This window comes from Cyprinodon tularosa, unplaced genomic scaffold, assembly GCF_016077235.1.
Source record: "Cyprinodon tularosa strain WSP-4 unplaced genomic scaffold, ASM1607723v1 ctg735, whole genome shotgun sequence".
In the NCBI taxonomy this organism is placed as follows: Eukaryota; Metazoa; Chordata; class Actinopteri; order Cyprinodontiformes; family Cyprinodontidae; genus Cyprinodon; species Cyprinodon tularosa.
The window spans coordinates 73,345-90,845 of NW_024039491.1; the positions used below are offsets into that span (position 1 = coordinate 73,345).

Below are 17,501 nucleotides of genomic sequence, written 5' to 3' on the forward strand. Positions count from 1 at the left end.
GTTGTTGTTTGTTTTTTATCAAAGGAAACCAATTAAATTTATCAAGTTGCTGACTCCTTTACACATTCAAATTTGACTTATATCAAAAACTCTTTATAGATCTGTCAGATTTAGGAGTGTCAAAAATGTAAAGAATAAATAAATCAATCTTTAAATTCGGTACAAAGAAACTCAGACAAACTGCTATTAATACTAAAAAAGAATCAATCAGTTTGCAATCTTTGTAAGCAAGAAAAAAAAAATTCAGCACAATTTTCCATTCTCAGACATTTATTTACGGATTACATATAATTTATCTTCAGTGTTTTTTTTTTATCTTTTAAATAAATGAGAAGTTTGTGGCGGTAATAATCATATTTGCAAACCTAAATTTTGCCCAGGGCCCATTTCAATCTTGGGCCAGCTCTGCTGATTCACCATGTTCAAAGATGAGCTCTTCACTGTTCTTTCCAGCAGATCTATAGAAACAGTTTCAGGATCCTTCTGGACTGAAAAAGTGCGAGCTGTTCATATTTGGGACGAGAAGAGAGGGCTTCCAGTCCGGCTGATAAAACTGGATATTTAGAGTCCGTGCCCAGTTTGAAAACACAGTCTTCTCTGTGATGAAACGGTGGTGGCTTCCTATTCGACTTCCTTCGTGAAGGAGGTACATGGAGCACTCATCTGGCCCTGAGGGTTCATAGTAATGATACGGCACCATGGGATGTGAGGAGGATCTTCATAGGGGTAAGAGGAGAGAGAGACGAGTTAGACTTGAAAGTCAAAGTGCAGGGAAGGAATGGAAAAACAGTGTGGGGATAATTATGAGAAGCAGGGGTGGAGAGGGCGAGTACAAGAGAATCACAGCGGGGAATGGAAAAGGAGACAGGAACAAAGAGAAAACAGAGACATAAGAAGAATCTGAGCTCACAGACACACTCATTATTCTCTGTAATCTTCCTCTGATGCTCTAAGTCTGCCCTACATATTTCAAACCGTCTCCTGTGCCCTTAATGTGAAAACAATAACGCCAAACATTTCAGTGACCCTGAACATAACAGAGGCATACTAAACAGCTAACTAAACTCTGTTTTAAAACTTAGAGTGTGATATTTAATAAAGATGCATTTTACATTTAAGTCACGAAAAATTCTGCAGACAATAAATGCAATACTGTTCTTGCAAGTTAGAGGCTAAATTATAGATGCTCATGATGAGATTTCTTTAAACTGAGAAAAGGCCCCAGATGTTAGGATCAGAACCACACACGAAAAGTGTGTCACTTGAGCTGTATGTTCATTGGCCCTTCTCTAAGAGAATATGACAAACTAATCCTATTTAGCGATGCGCAGATAATAAGGCTTAGATGGTAGGAATAGCCAACTAAACATTACATTTTATTAGGGTTCAAAGCAAAAAGCGCAAACCTTTTGAAGCAAAACGAATTCTTCTGAAAGATATGCTTAGGTATAAGTAGGTTGAGCTTTACTGAAATATGGGAGCAGTCGAATTATCAGTGAGTCCAACCTAAATGCAGAGGAATTCTGAAAATATTGACCAAGCACTTCAGTAAGGAGCTCCTGATATAAACAGCAACTGATCCATAAGAGACTGACATAACTTTGGTGAAATAAACAGTGTTAGGAATCCAGTTTGTGTGGGTTGTTTGTGTGTTTCTTCTCTCTCCACCACCAGGTGGTGCCCTGTCCTCATTGGGCCTCCCTGCACACCTGCTGCTTTTTCGTTCATTGCTGGAGGAGTATTTGAGCATTGGGCTGTCACTACCTCGACGCCAGAGTGTTGCCAGTTGCCAGTTTTGGGTACTCTAGCCAAGCTGAGATTAGCAGAGTCTAACCTAGCTTTTTTTTTTTCTCTGAGTCTTATGAGTTTTTGTCTTTGCTCTTTGGCAGGAAGCCTTCCTGTGGAAACTGGAAACCTGGACCTTCTCCCCCTGGAAGGAATTACTGAGTTTACACTGAGCAAGGAAAACCTCCACATGATCCGTTCAAGTCCCCATCGGAAATCCAAGTAGTCCGCTCCATTACTCTTCTGGGTCCAATGTAAGTCTACCTGTTCACTCTCTAACGAGTTCTCTCTTTTCTGGATGATCCCACACAGACTGGATTCAAGGATTGACAAGAACCCCCTCAAACGTGAGTCCCTCTCCAGCATAATTCAAGCTGCAGTCTCATTTCCCACGGTCCCTGAACTTATCTCTGTGATCTCTCCTTCAGACTTTCCAGTTCCTGTTCACCAGTCCTTTGAGTCCAGATCCAACCTCTGTTTACATACCTTCAAATAAACCTGTTAAACTTTTCCCCGTGTTCTCTGAGTGGTTTCTCTGCATGTGGGTCAGAATCCTTACACCGATCATGACATTAAGAACAGAAAATGAGACGATGGGGGGAAAGAATCCACGTTTGATATGACATATATCCTGTGCAATCCAAATGCAAGGCAAACACGTATTTTAGGGTAAAAATATGAACAATAGTTTATTTCCTTTTACTGAATCTCAATAGAGTGCATAGACCTGTAATGTCATTACCCCTGTATATGCTTATTATTTTTAGAAAAATATCCTCTCAAAGACACAATCCTTTTTATTCTCTACTGCAGTGGATGGATAGAGGATACTTGCCATTTGTCTTACAGATTTTATGTGGGAAGCTAAAGAAAATGGTCTATTTAAGTAAGATTTACAAACTCACCTGCAGAAATCGGGGGGCACCATACCAAATACCTTGATCCTGTCACACAGCTCCAGGGCTATAGCCATGGTGAACCAGCCGGTGCTCAGCCAGGAGTTGGACCTCTTTCTGGATTGAATTCACGAGAGGATTAACATGTCTCAGTACACACAGACACATAGCATGGCTGCTTCTACAAACAGAGCACAGCTGTTCCTCATATTTTATATGCATTGTGCAGAACAGAAAAGGACTTGAGAAAATGTGACACAATTGCTCAAAGTGACTGCATTCTCATTCTAATACACATCAGCTTTTCATCCAGGGAATTCATAGTTTAAATGCAAATGAGCTCATATGAATAGCTGGATTCACATCAGTCAGCTGCCTTTATTTATTCTACTTTTTATCATGTTCACTCACCCAGTGTTTTTTCACAGTAGAAATCCTTGTAGTTTTACCAAAATCCTCGTTTTTTACAGTTCTTTTTGGTTTTAGTTTATAAACAGCTATATGTCTACTTCTTATCACAGGCTGATAGTTCTTTTGTATAAAAAAAACTGAACATGTGCAATGAATATTTACCTATCGATTCCTGTTTCCTTGTTGAATAACTCATCAAACTTTAGCATCTTTGTCCTGGATATTGTGTACACTTTAAGTTTGGGAAGTAGATGTTTTAATAGTCTAAGGTTGTTGTAAACGTGGCCTCTACCATCCCGTCTCATGCAGCTGCTTGGTCCCCAGAAGATGAATATTGTTTCTTGACTCCCGTTAAGCAGCTCCTGTCTTCTCCGGAGAACCCTTTGCAGGCTAGAATGTGCAACAACACGCAGACTTGTGCGCCTGCCAACGTCCAGGTGATAACCTGCGCAGGGAGCATCATTCATCCGAATGACACATTCTGAGCGGTCAATTTCCTTGCCCCTGTTGCTATCAGTCAGGTGGCCAGAGCTGGTCACTAGGGCGCATGTACTGCAGTGCATCCTCAGAGGCTGTAAATAAAAAAGGGAGTAAGGAAGAAATTAAACCAGAATAGTCGTTTTTTTTTTTCCGTAAATCTTTCGTGCTGTTTTGATTAACAGATCAAGCACCTTTTAAAAGTATTCAGACCCTTTGAACCTTTCAGATGTCTCTCACTTAATGTCCTTTTGCTACAATCAAGTCTTTTTAAGTTTTTCTTTATCAACCTTATAGCATATTTTAAACATTTTCAAACCAGATTGCATAGACTTAATGTACCTCTACATATTAGCTTTTAAGCTTTACCAAAAATTCTCTGTTGGATTAGAGTCTAGACTTTTTTAGGCCACTGTAGAACATGTTTTAAACCCTGTCACTGCAGTTTCTGCTATTATCCAGGAAATATCACCATTGCTCTATCAGTGTGTGAAATATCTGTATTGCAGAGGACTACAGTAATTGTTGGTTAAAATATTCCAAGTATTTTAAACTCAGTTTTCATGCTATTGTAGATTGAGCTAGCTGAACTGTCTCGAGGAGGCAGATATGATTATCTGACACGGGCGACTTTGTCAAAAAGATTACATGACTGCCCTAATCCTTAGGTGTTTGAGTTTTGAGTTTATTTTATGCCTCTATTTTTGTGCTGTAGAAGCACAAAAATAGCTGGCAAAAATAAAGATCAAATGTTAGTTTTAGTTAATTTCTTTGTGGATTGGCTATTAGTTCACTTTTTGTTCTTTGTTCTTGTCACACTGCCCTGCTTTTCATTTATCTCCCTTCTGGCTGCTTTTCCAGTATTTTCCAGTCAAAGCTCTCCTTGTCCAATCTGTCAGTTTAACTTTTTTCCTGAACTATTTTGTGTCTTACTAGGTTTTCAGGATATCACGTTAACTACTGACCTTTGAGGCCTGCACAGCTGTTTATATGCTTACATTAAATCACATAAAGCCTGCACCAGTCTGTAGTGGAGCTGAGCAGCTCCTTTTGTGAAATACTTTTACTGTTTGTAAAAAGGATCGCTACCACAGGTCAATCATCCCTGCTGCAACCAGACTCTAAAACTGTGACACTACAACGGCAATAACTTGTGCAATGTATAATGTTCAATTACTATTTAACACCCTGTGCAACAAACTGTTTCTTTATATTTGACACCCAGTGATATAGCTTTATAGATAAAAACCCATCTATTAAAAAAAAAAAGAAGAGATTTCAGCTATCATTTATATATAAGTTGAACACACTGTATAAACTGTATATACCCCCATGCACCTTTTCTTCCTTTGGCACCGCCCTCTTCTTTTTGAATATTTGAGCTGATGTGAGCCAATCAATAGGCATTTAGCCCCGGTGCTTGCTGCACTAAGGGGGGACTATTTGTACAACCGTCCCATGAATTAGTTAATTTCCTGCAGGCAGCACAAGGTGGATCTTGCCCCATTTATTTGAGAGCAAAAACTGTTCCTGTCCTTTTATAAACCAAACTGTAGAAAGCTAACAGTAGTCTGTTCTCTCATAATACATCATCATTGCAGGATCAAATGTTATATTATACTACATGGTCATACCCAGTACTCGAGTTGAGGGAGGATGGCACCCCCCTTCTTAAACAGATCTTAAAAATCATCCCCTTCTTAAATGACGATTCCCCCCCATACTATCCCCTGTGGCATTTTATCACTGAATGTGTAAATTTCTATTATATATTGAGATTAATGGCAATAATATTGCCCTTTCAACATTTAGCAGGCTACTAGTAGTGCACAGGCTGCCCTGTTCTGAACAGCATCACGGCCAAGCGTCGAAGACAATGCTATTAGAGGGAACGTGAAAATAAGGAGGGGAGAGAATCTTCCGCAGGTTCCAGGTTCTAAGTTGCCAAGATCTTCCTCCCCTGCTTAGTTTGAGAAATAATGTGTTTACAATTATGCAAGTTTCTCCACATAATCATATCTATTCTCTGTGATTGTAGTATGAATTTCATAAGTCTGGGACAATAAATGTAAAAATGAGGAGGGGAGGGAATCTTTGGCAGGTTCTAAGTTTAACAAATAAGGTGTCATAAATGATCTAGAATGGTGGTGATAGCAAAATCGGGAATTGGCATCCACTAAGCAGAGAATTTATTCATCACACACTGGCTGTAGCACACCTAGTAAAATCCTATTAATTCAAATTGATCTGTCCAACAAAACTATCCATTTTAAGGCATCCATGTATAAGAAATATGAAAACATTAAAGGGATAGTTCGGGATTTTTGACATGAATCTGTATGGCATCCCCATCACCAGTGTCATGCAATCACACTGACTTACCCCTGGCAGCGTCCTGTGAGCAGAGTTCTCGTCCAGCTTTGGTCAAGCCGAAAGTAGTCTGGCAGGTTTGCTAGACCCAGCGAAATAAAACGTTTCTCTTCCCAAAACATTATGTGTTCAAAAGAGCGATATTTTTGCATCCCAAAAACATTGTAGTGGAAAAAGTCACACGTCGTTATCACTTGGTCCTATTTTCTCTCTGTTCGTATCAGTGCGCGCGACACCATGACCTGACAGCTAGGGCCTACTAACCTGACAACAGCCAGATGCATGTCTTGCTCCGCCTAGCTCCTAGCTAGGCGGAGCAAGACATGCATCTGGCTGTTGTTGAGCTCGCTGTCTGAATGACGGCGCGCACTGATACGAACAGAGAGAAAATAGGACCAAGTGATAACGACGTGTGACTTTTTCCACTACAATGTTTTTGGGATGCAAAAATATCACTCTTTTGAACACATAATGTTTTGGGAAGAGAAACGTTTTATTTCGCTGGGTCTAGCAAACCTGCCGGACTACTTTCGGCTTGACCAAAGCTGGACGAGAACTCTGCTCACAGGATGCTGCCAGGGGTAAGTCAGTGTGATTGCATGACACTGGTGATGGGGATGCCATACAGATTCATGTCAAAAATACCGAACTATCCCTTTAAGAATATGTTCATTCACGTTCATATTTCAATCCGTTTCTCATTAAGGGGCGTGAGTTTAGGGTGATGCGTGCTCCTGTGACAGGGGAGGTAATTGCACAACAGAGGAACCCATAAGACAGAATCGAAGCAAGGGTGGATTTAGGAAATTTGGGGCCCTAGGCAAAGGCAGGTATGTGTATGTGGCCCTCTGAATTTTTGGAGAGTCAAAATGCAGTTTGAGATATCTCAAATGACGTAATCTTATTTGTCATTCAAAGTGTCACACAGCCAGAATTATAATCAAGATATTTCAGTTAATTTGAACTAGTCAAAACTATATATTTTTTAACAATTACGGTATGAAATATCCTCCTAGTGCTGTCACTCAGCTTTCCCAACAGTTGCCTGCAGAATGTTGCAGGGTTGCAATGGTGCTGGCTCTTCTTGACAAAGTTGTTTCAAAATGCCACAATATAGAAAAAACTCGGGAGGGGATGTGCGGAGAACAAGAACTTTTTGAACTCTAAGACCCATTTCAAATTAATTATAATTTTTTTCATATATTAAAACACTTTTGTTGGTCCAAATTTAGAATTCTTCTTCAATAGTTTATCTTCTCTGCTTTTCTCATCCCTTCACCAGTGTTGCCAACTCCCCAGCAAGAAAGGCCGCTATTGGGTGTCCTATAAAGCGCTAGATAATGCCTGTCACCCAGTCAATGGTCAATAGCTTAGTTCGATGGACCTGTTAGAATAGTTTTAACTTATTCATTCATATATTTTATACAGGCTTATTTAATTTGCAGGCTAAGTCTAATGTATTTGAATATGTATGCAGTTTATTCGGATTATGAAAATTATTTCAGCTGTTTCATTTAAATTAATTGAATTTAAATAGAAAGATAAATGAATTGAAAAGATTCAGATATTCATTTGAAATGTTTAATGAGGTTTTGTTCCAAATCTAAATAGATTCATTGCCAAAAGATTTTCCAAAGTAAAATCAAAGAAGTGTCCTACCATGACTATGAAGCTGATAACAGTGGGAAATCAGTCCTTAACTATGTAGGGGCAGTGATAGACATGCTAGTCCAGGGACTGAATGCAGTTCTACTGAAAGGTGCCTTGGTCAAGTTCAATGACCGGTGTACCTGACATGTAACAACCATACCATGCATAGTGCTTTAGGTTAATAGAATATATTAATTAGTCTATGTATACTTCCAAAAAAAAAAAATAAATCCACCATCCCCCTTCCTTTTTTTTTTTTTTTACAACTCGACTACTGGTCATACCCAAACAATAATGGAGTTCAGGATTGTGTAGAAAAATTGTTACACTGTCAAACTATCCAACTAGGGCTTTGGAGTTAAAAATGAAGAGGTCAGACGCTAAATGATCCTACGGAAGACTCCAGATGTGAATTATTCACAAACTTTATGGAAAATTCTATCAGCATTCTCAACTTGGCCCTGAGCTTCACACTCCACCAGCTTCTTTGATGCAGATAATTTTGTGAATATGTCTGTCTGCGTACACACATTTAAGATTACCAGCAGTGCAGGTGCTGCCTCTCCTGTTGCTATAGTTATATTAGGCTATGTTCACACTGAAGCCTGAAGTGACCCAAATCTGATTTTGTTTTTTACCAATATGCAACCTGTATTTGATCTTTTCATGACAGTCTGAACACAGATTCTTCTTTTTTTTTTTTTTTTATGAGAGAGCCAAATCTATAGCCACTTGGATATATGGCCTGCCCTAACATACAAATATATACCATATATTTGGAAATGTGAAAAACCATGCAAAGCAATCGGATTTTACAAAAAAAAATCTGAACTAAACATTAATGTCTGCATTGTGAAAGTAGCCTTAGTGTTCCACTACCTATGTGATGTATGCACTGAATGATTGCTTAGTATGAATGTGTAACATACTGCTGAGTTTCAAAAAGAGGCTAAAATCCAAAGCCTTCTATAACATCTTTTGTAAACACATAAAACACAACCACAGTCTCTGTGCACAGAATAACTCTTATTTTCTGAGACATTTCCCCAAAGCAACCATCTCATCCAGATGTGGGCTCTGTATAAGCAGACCCAATTCCTGGATACCAGGTGGGTAGGAGCAAATTACACACTTCGCTGCACAAGCCAGCCCATCCTTTCCTTAGCCAGGAGAAGTCCAAAATAATTTTTCTTTTCATTTCATTTCTACATACAAGAAGATACATAGACTCATTTCCTCTAAAGCAAATTACTCTTAAGTGCTTAATCATTTTAATTATTGGGAAACCTGGGATACACATGTAAAAGTCAGCCGTAGGCTGTACAGCTTGGTTTTGAGTTTAAACTGTGCTAGAAACTAAAAGTGTCATCGAATTTCACTCTGCAGACCTGCTTCCTGAGCTCTGACAGCTTGATTATTCCATAACAAAAGCGAAGGGGCTTTTAAAATCAAGTGAAGACGCTAGAGATGCAAACCACAGACCTTTGAATAAATAAACATTGAATGAAAAACAGTGCTCTTCGGAGAGAATCATTTATTCATATTTAACCATGACAAAAAAAAAAAGAGAGTACTTCTTAAGTGTTCCTTTGTATACAGTGTCGTTTGCAGTTTCTAAAAATATTCTGGGAAATATTGCAAGGCCACAGGTTTTATGGAATGTAGTTTTTATTGAATTTTCATTTTTATCCTAAAACTCACTCCATACCACAAATTCAGGGGGAGTTACTGTCCCCTCCCCTCTGTCTGTTTTTCATTCATTGTCATCCACCAATATTTGTTTGTATATGGATATATGAATATTATGTATATATAAGGTAAATCAGTTGATTGCATCGACTCATTGACTCAACAGCATTCCCTCACATCAAGCAATGCTTAAAGTGACAGTGGAGAGAAAAACTCTCTTTAAACAGGAAGAAACTTCCCTGAGGAATATCAATATCATTGATGGATATAGAGCAACAACAAACAAAACAGCAAAAATAGACAACACAGAAGATATACAGTAACCCCTAGAAGTTTGCTTTCACACCTGTATGAGATGAGAGGAACAGAAAACAGAGAGGAACAAAACACTATCTGGCTAAAACCTTAAAAAAACCTGAACAAAAAATTAAAGAAAATAAAATCACATTGTGAAACATGGTGGAGGCAGCATTGTGTTTTGAGGATTTCTTTATCAAGGACGGGGAAGCAGACTGACGGGGAGACAGCTGTAACAAAATACAAGGGTTTTTTTTGAGAAATACACATGCATTTGCAAAAATTGCCTTGTCAAAGATCTGAACTATTTGTAAAATTTGTTGCAAAAGTTTAAACTTATTGTTCAAAAAGTTTTTTCCCAGTGTTCTGACTGAGCTTGAACCACAGTTTAATGGAAAGATTCTATTCCATTTTCTGTCACACTTATCCCAAGCAGCATCATGAGGGGGGGCTGGTGTCTATCTTCAGCATTCTATGGGCAAGAGGACAGCCTGGACAGGTCTCCACTCCATTGCAGTGCAACACAGAGACAAACATGACAAACAACCATTCACACACACCCTAACAAGCATTGTGCAAGGAAACCGAAGTACCCGGAGAGAACCCAAGCATGCGGATGGAGAGCATGCAAACCCCATGCAGAAAGACCCCAGGCCGGGAACCAAACCCAGAACCTTCTTGCTGCAAGGCAGTGATGCTACCTACTGCACCACTGAGCAGCCGTGATACAAACATGAATGAGAAAACATTAAAGGGGTTGTCCACACAAAAATGCGTTTGGGTAGTAAGTAGGTAAGTCCATTTATAAGTAAAGTACTTTTATACAAACATGGACATTACAAAGTACTTCAAAAGAACACTGTTTAGACAAATTACTTTTTAAGAGGGGGCCACATCCAGACGAGGTGGCGGATGTAGCCTAAGTCTCCATACGTGTACATGAAAAAATAAAGTACTGTTTCAATTTGAATGAATGAAAATGCAGACCTAACTTTTCACGTCTCAATTATAAAAATGGTAATTTTTCTTTCACTCCGCAATTATACGCACCTTTGTATGGATCTATCTCATAAAACCCAGATGACATTATTTAAAAATAATTGTTGTGTTTGAGAGGTGCAAATACTCTTTCTGAAATGTTCCTTTTAAGCAAGACGTGCTCATGAGTTCGTTCAGACCATAAAACCTGTCTAGACGTCACATTAAACTCCTCTCAGTTTCAAGCATCTCCAGAGCCAACGACAGCATGAAAATTTAATTCTGTTGGAGAATTCGAATGGGTCGTCTGCATTAGAGTTTTGGCAGTATGAGAATAAAGTGAAAGTGAAAGTGAAAGCCCTTTGGGAAACTCCTCCAACTCCCATTGTCATTGTGACACAGCACACCCAAGTGAACACTGCACACTGTGAAATTGCATTTATGCCTCACCCGTGCAAGGGGGCAGCCCTCAATGGCGCCCCAAGGGAGCAGTGTGGCGGGACGGTACCATGCTCAGGGTACCTCAGTCATGGAGGAGGATGGGGGAGAGCGCTGGTTAATTACTCCCCCCACCAACCTGGCGGGTCGGGAGTCGAACCGGTAACCTTTGGGATCCAAGTCTGACACCCTAACCGCTCACCCACGACTGCCCACCCACGACTGCCCATGTGAGCATGAATGTGTGTTTGAGCCCTTTTTAAAACATTGGACTCATCAAGCAGCAGAAGACCTTAGATGACACAGAGGTGAACTGCTCAGATGGATGCACACACTCCAAATATCCCATAATAAGTTGCTATGATTAGTCTTTCTGGGACTCTAGCATGCAGCAGACACTAAAATCATTATAAGATAGGTGGCGAGGGACTCTTAAATGTATGCAAAGTGCCAAATTGAACATCAGGCTGAAAGAAGTAACAAAAAGGAGTCCAGCAGCTGAAATCAAGCTCAGTCCAAATCAACACCAGCCTCACGTTTTCTTCTTGTTGATCATTAGGCAGTCAGCAGCAGTAGCTAAAGTGCTTTCCTTCTAAATCCTCCTCAGCTTCAGTGCTGTCTGAGCAACACTCCAGGGTCTAACTGTATATCTTCTCTCTGAGGGGGAGGCATGATGTGTGAAGACTCAGTAACAATGCCCTCGGTATGAGTGATAGGTTTGTGCATTCTCGTGGCAAAAGAATACAGCATAGACAAAGCTTTTCTAAAAGGAATTTTGGTGGAAATCCATCTGGTTTTCTGCTTTTGTTACTAAATATTGTATGATGATCACATTAATTATGAATTGTAAAGGGGAGTAAAGCACAGAGTGAATTTAGAGCTGGCACTATTAGAGGAAAATTCAGCTTCCTACTTTAGATCATAGGAGATGAAAAAAAAAAAAGAATGTGGAAAAAATCAAACAAAGTTCTGTCTAACTGTACTTTTTTAGTGAAATACATTTTTACCTTTTATTAAAGAAATTATGAAGTGGCTTGCGAATTGGATCATACACTCCTTGACATATTTCCATTTTTAACCCCCAGAGTGCTCCTCAAGTGTTATATAGTGTGTGCAGCCCACTGCTCTATAAAGGGATGGTTAACCGTAGAGGACTTATTTCCACACTGTGGGACAATAAGGAATATTTTTTTTAAATGAAAAAAGATCTGTAATAATTTTAATTATATAAGAGCTGAAAAACTGTAAATATGCTATAAAAAATGGAGACACTCAATTTACAACTTGAAAAAAAAATGTTGAAGGAGATGATGACTTTTTGGATGTTTGGAATAAACTTTGTCTTAATGTATGCTCATTCTAACAGACAAAAGTTGTTTTTAAACTCAGTGAAACAAAGGAGCTGGTATAAATTGGATTTTACTGAATCTTGTTCAAATGGTGAGACCCCAAAAATTCATTTAATTTTTGTTATCCATGATGAGCTCTATTCAAACATTGGATGAATATTAATTATATAAATGTAATCTTTCTTTCATTTACTTGTTCTGTTTTATTGTCATCTTGTCTAGAAATTTTTATTTGTCTTGTCAAAAACAATAAATAAAACATTTTACAACACATTCGCCAGGCCGCTTGTGCAATAAGTTGATGTGTTAAGTGTATGCAAATAACACTTTTTTCAGTCTTCTTTTTCTTCTTACTCATTGTTAGGTTATGGTACTGTAGAATGGGTATTCATTATATGGAATAGCGATTTGGAGGCCATATTGCAACTTTTCACCACACATCTAAATGTCTTTTTTTGAGAGATCTGAAGATATTCAGAAAACAGATGGGACTTGGTACAATTTTCTAATAAATATATTTTTGTACAAATACTTTTTTTCTTTTAAGTTGAGTAGGACACTGCATTTCCATATGTTTTATGTGATGACATGGATTAGATTAATATAGTATATTGAAAGGGCGGGAGCAGAAGGCCATGCTGTATAGTGTCACTTTTTTTCTCTTGTTTTGAATATAAATCAAAATGATTCCTTTTAAACTTACATCAATATTCCAGGGGCACTATTTGGGGGGGGGGGGGGGGTGTAACCAGTGGGGTCCCTTACTGATCGGGCTGCTTCTATAGTAAGAAGCTCCAGCTGGTTGCCTAATTCCTACATTGCTAGTTCAGCACCTACATCCACAACCACCGACTATAAAACTTGTTAAAGGGTTTATATCTATGGAAATAATAAAGCGGAAACTACCAGTTATTGTATGTATATTTATGCACTTGGCAGACAATTCAATTGCAAGCCATCTACAAATGAGGACATAATGCAGTTAATTTTTAAGCCAACTTTAAGTTATTCAGAAGGAACATCCCCATTCAGGCTATGTCTTAGGTAAAAAGGATAGAAATATGTAAAATAGACTACATGCAATGACGGAGGCATTAATGTTTCAAAAGACACACACAGGCACCATGCTTTGAATCAGGACAGCAGCAAATGAAGAAGGCAAATAAACATTTAAAATGGACTGAGCTATTACTCTGACAAGTTGATTTGAATTTAACTGAAATATAACTGACCTTAAACACAGTTTTCAATAAAGATATTGTTTAGCAGTATGCCATGGTGTAGTAGTGTTTAAAAGAAGACAAAATGAAGCATTCCACACAATTATATTTAATTATATAATACAAGGATTTTAATAATCTTATATTGAGATTAATTAGTGGAGTTTATAAATTCTGCACAAAATGTAAATTCATGGATATATTATCCATGAATTATCCATGAATCCATGAATATCAAACAATAATACCTTCAGTTAGTTATGTTAGATGCCAGTGTTTTTTGTCTTGTCACCACTTGTGTTTATAGCTTTCCTGTTTCATTATGAAAAATATTTACTTATAGCAACAGAAGCTTTTTTTTGTTTTTGTTTTATCTGTGTTTATTCTCTTTCTCATGTGGGACATGTGTCGCTGTGGCCACTCATTAACCCTTTTTTTTCTTATATTGATTTATAAATTTCAGCTTAAAGGACAAAATATGACAAAAAAGGGATAAAGTAATCAAAATTATTGAGCTTGAACTGTTGAAATTCAAACTGACAGGAAAGCAATCCCAATAGCGCAGTAGATATACCTCTCAACACCATAAACACACAGTTTATACACTGCTTATTGATTAGTAGTAAGGGGCAGCACATGCTTTTATGTAATGAAATTTCATTTGAGCCATATTTAATAACAAATGAAGAAAAGAATTATGCTATGGCAGTTTCTGTGACAAATGCTTTTTTATTTGCCATCAGAAAAGTATGACTTTATTGACATGATGGAGCCTGCATGCTCAGGTCACTATCTATAGAAGCTAATAATTGACGGAGAATTGATGTCCAATCCAGTAAAATACTGAATATTCGTGGAGGAATGTGCATAAACACACATTGCAGTAGAGGTTGGAGGAAAGTAAAGTTGGTAAGGTATAGTATGAGGCTCTCTGGCAAGCTGGTTGAATTTGGCTTACAGCCCAGAAGTGATGTTTTTTTTTTTTTTTTATAAAAGACAGCATTTATTTCCAATTGACTTAACATGTAATAAAGGAGTAGAAAAGTCACTTTTTTTTGGCATAACTTTTTTGTGATGCTACTCAACACAGAAGCACCCAAAGCAAAGATGCAAATTTCAAATGTTGAAACTGCAATCTTGGATAATGCTTTAGATATGCCTATAGTAGCGGTTCTTGCATGAAAGGTATCCTGGTACAGCCTCTTCTTCTGCCAACCCCTAACCTATCAGACAGCAAAGAATCTAAAAACGTGTATAAAAACAAAATGAATACAGTGTAGGCTCTGACAATGCATGCAAAATTGTTTTAATACCCATGTACGTCATGTCAAAGTCAACACCATTTTGCCAGATTTTGACACATTTCACAAAAATCGTAGCTGTTTTATTTTCATAAAGAACGGATATATTGGAAAAGAAACCTAACCTTATTTCAGAATATTTCACAACAGGGCCGCTGGAAGTCATTTTGAACAGGGGGTGCTGCAATTGTTTTTTTTTGTGGTTTTTTTTGGGACAAAAGACTTATGAACCTATATGCCTATTTAAAATACAGTAAATACAAATAAATAAGATTCACTACTTTGAGTTCAAATACACTTCAATGCATGCAACCGGGGTCTGTAACACACAGACATCATCAGTTCTCAGGTGAAATAATGTGCTATTAATTAAACTTCACATTAACACCAAAACAAAGTAAGTTTGGTGAGCGGGCACGAACCTGAGTCACTGTGTTAATGTCACACGTGACTCTATTAGCTCCAAAATCCTTTTACGCAAAGCACAAGGAAATAATTATATTACAATGTTTAAATGTTATTGAACAGTTCTCCACATCCATTACACAAAGATTACAGGATCAAAATAGATCAAAGATAATAATGACACTCTGTAAAATACTATGGTTACGTTAAATTGCATGAATAGATATGAAAGTGCTCTGCGGGACTGTGCTCTTACTTTGAGCTACGGGCAGGGTGCCCTGGTCTAGGTTGGTTCCCGGGTGCTGGGGCTCGACCTGCTGGCACAACTGCCATCACAAGCGCGCTGACATTCTCCTCACTCTGACTGCTATCCATTGTGGTGGTTGTGAAACTAGTCCTATTCTTCATTCATGGTGGTTTTCCAAAAATAATCGAAATGCGTTTCTGTGCCATTTTTCCTCCTTGTTTCTATATTAGACTATGTAAATTTACCAGTCTTCTGCAACTTGTGTTGATTAGGCCTCATAATTAACTTAAAATCCAAATTAACGTAATAGTAAAATAAAAAAAGGCAAAATACTTTGCAGAAATGTATTAATTGTGCAAAGAATTTTAAAGACATTTTTAAAAAATCTCCCTCTTGCCACTTAATAGTGCTGCAGCACTCCCACTTCCCACGGCCATGGTTCACGGTAAATCAGGTATAGCACCACTGCAGTATGGGATGTTTCAGATCCATGAACAAAGGATGCATGTTTACCTTAAAGTCCATAACACCTGCAAACCCATCTAGGGTAGATGCCTGCACACTGTCTGGTCGCTTGGTGGCTGGGGCTGCAGCATCCACGTGCTGGGAATATGGTGATCTGGAGGCAGAGGAAGGTGAGCTCCCACAAGAGATGTTGTACACCACCATAAATCCTGTAACCATGGTAACGATGATGATGCCACCAACCCCTTGACACTTAGAAGAACAACAAAACAATGATATATTGATACCTCTGATTAGGACAGATTAACAGACAAGTTTGCAAACATTTAAAGTCTGGTGATGGAGAAGAGTACAGTTGTAGCTGTGCTCTTTGAACAGGAAACATGTTTCAGACTGATCAGTTCAAATGTGTTGTAGGCTAATAATATCTTCAGTCAATGAAGAAAAAGTTCAGAAGGATGAGCTCTTATAGGATTATCCTTCATGAATATTATTAATATGTAGCTGCACAATGCAATTGGGTCACGGTGAATAGAGAACAGTCGGTAACTCATTTCTGAGTGGCACAAACATTAAAGCTCAACACAAAGAAATAGAATCCCCCAGGACAGATTTCCTCCCCCATCACTCTCATTCTTAATTACCACTCTTATCTTCATCTTGACTTCCCCCCTCGTTGTTTCAGCGTGCAGTGCAAGTCTTCATCCTATCGGGACCCGGCGTGAGGGACTCCTCAGCATGTGTAATATTGGAATGGTCGGCAGCATCACAGAGAGGAGCACACAGCAACAGAAAGAGACGCTCCAATACTCCGCTCTCCCAGCATCCTAAAGCAAAGAACTCCTCATGGTCCTAAACACCTAAACACCTAACACTCCCAGTTTTATTTAATACTTGAGCTTAATGTTTTGACATTTATTACAGGTCTGACAAGAAGCTCAAGAGGATTCAGAGAATGTTTTTAAACCTGAAAGATGCTTAAAGTGGATGGGATGTCTAAACTGCAGGGATACAGTTTCCTGACATTATTATCAACATACAGAAAGGATGCATAATTCAATAAATACGAGCTTGAGTTACAGTTTTTGAAGGAATTGTAGGTTCTGATAGCTGTGGAGATTGGTTTTGTGTTTCTTAAATAACTTTTTTCCACCTAAATACGTAAGGGATGGTTGTTTCTGCATCCCAGTAAGAAATGTGTTTTTTGCACATTTCTATAAGGGGAATGTTTAAATATGGAGGGAGATGAACTGCTGAAGCGTTGAAGATTAACATGTTTCCTAATACCAATGCAATATTTTATCCTGAGACTTTTTCAAGCATCTCTTTTATTATTTTTCCCCAACCCGCAACAAATTTTAAATTAACAAAGCATATTGGTTTTCAGTTCATCATTCGGTCCAAATCTTTCTAAATAATATATATACCTTTTTTATCTAGCATACCAATTAAATTTGTCACAAAATATTTTTAGCAAGCTTTTTTTAAGCAGTTTGATGCCCTTTAAGAATGGAGAAGATGTG

General features: G+C 38.2%; 1 protein-coding gene across 1 annotated transcript; it reads right to left on the reverse strand.

Moving 5' to 3' along the window:
* Positions 1–252: 252 nt before the first annotated feature.
* Positions 253–16,787, reverse strand: st6galnac5b (ST6 (alpha-N-acetyl-neuraminyl-2,3-beta-galactosyl-1,3)-N-acetylgalactosaminide alpha-2,6-sialyltransferase 5b). The gene is made up of 5 exons (XM_038269672.1): positions 16,623–16,787; positions 16,027–16,230; positions 3,255–3,664; positions 2,691–2,798; positions 253–716 (listed from the first exon to the last, which is right to left on the reverse strand). Exons 1-5 carry the CDS (start codon positions 16,635–16,637, stop codon positions 473–475), a joined length of 981 nt encoding a protein of 326 aa, XP_038125600.1. The 5' UTR covers positions 16,638–16,787; the 3' UTR covers positions 253–472.
* Between the last annotated feature and the right edge of the window lie 714 nt (positions 16,788–17,501).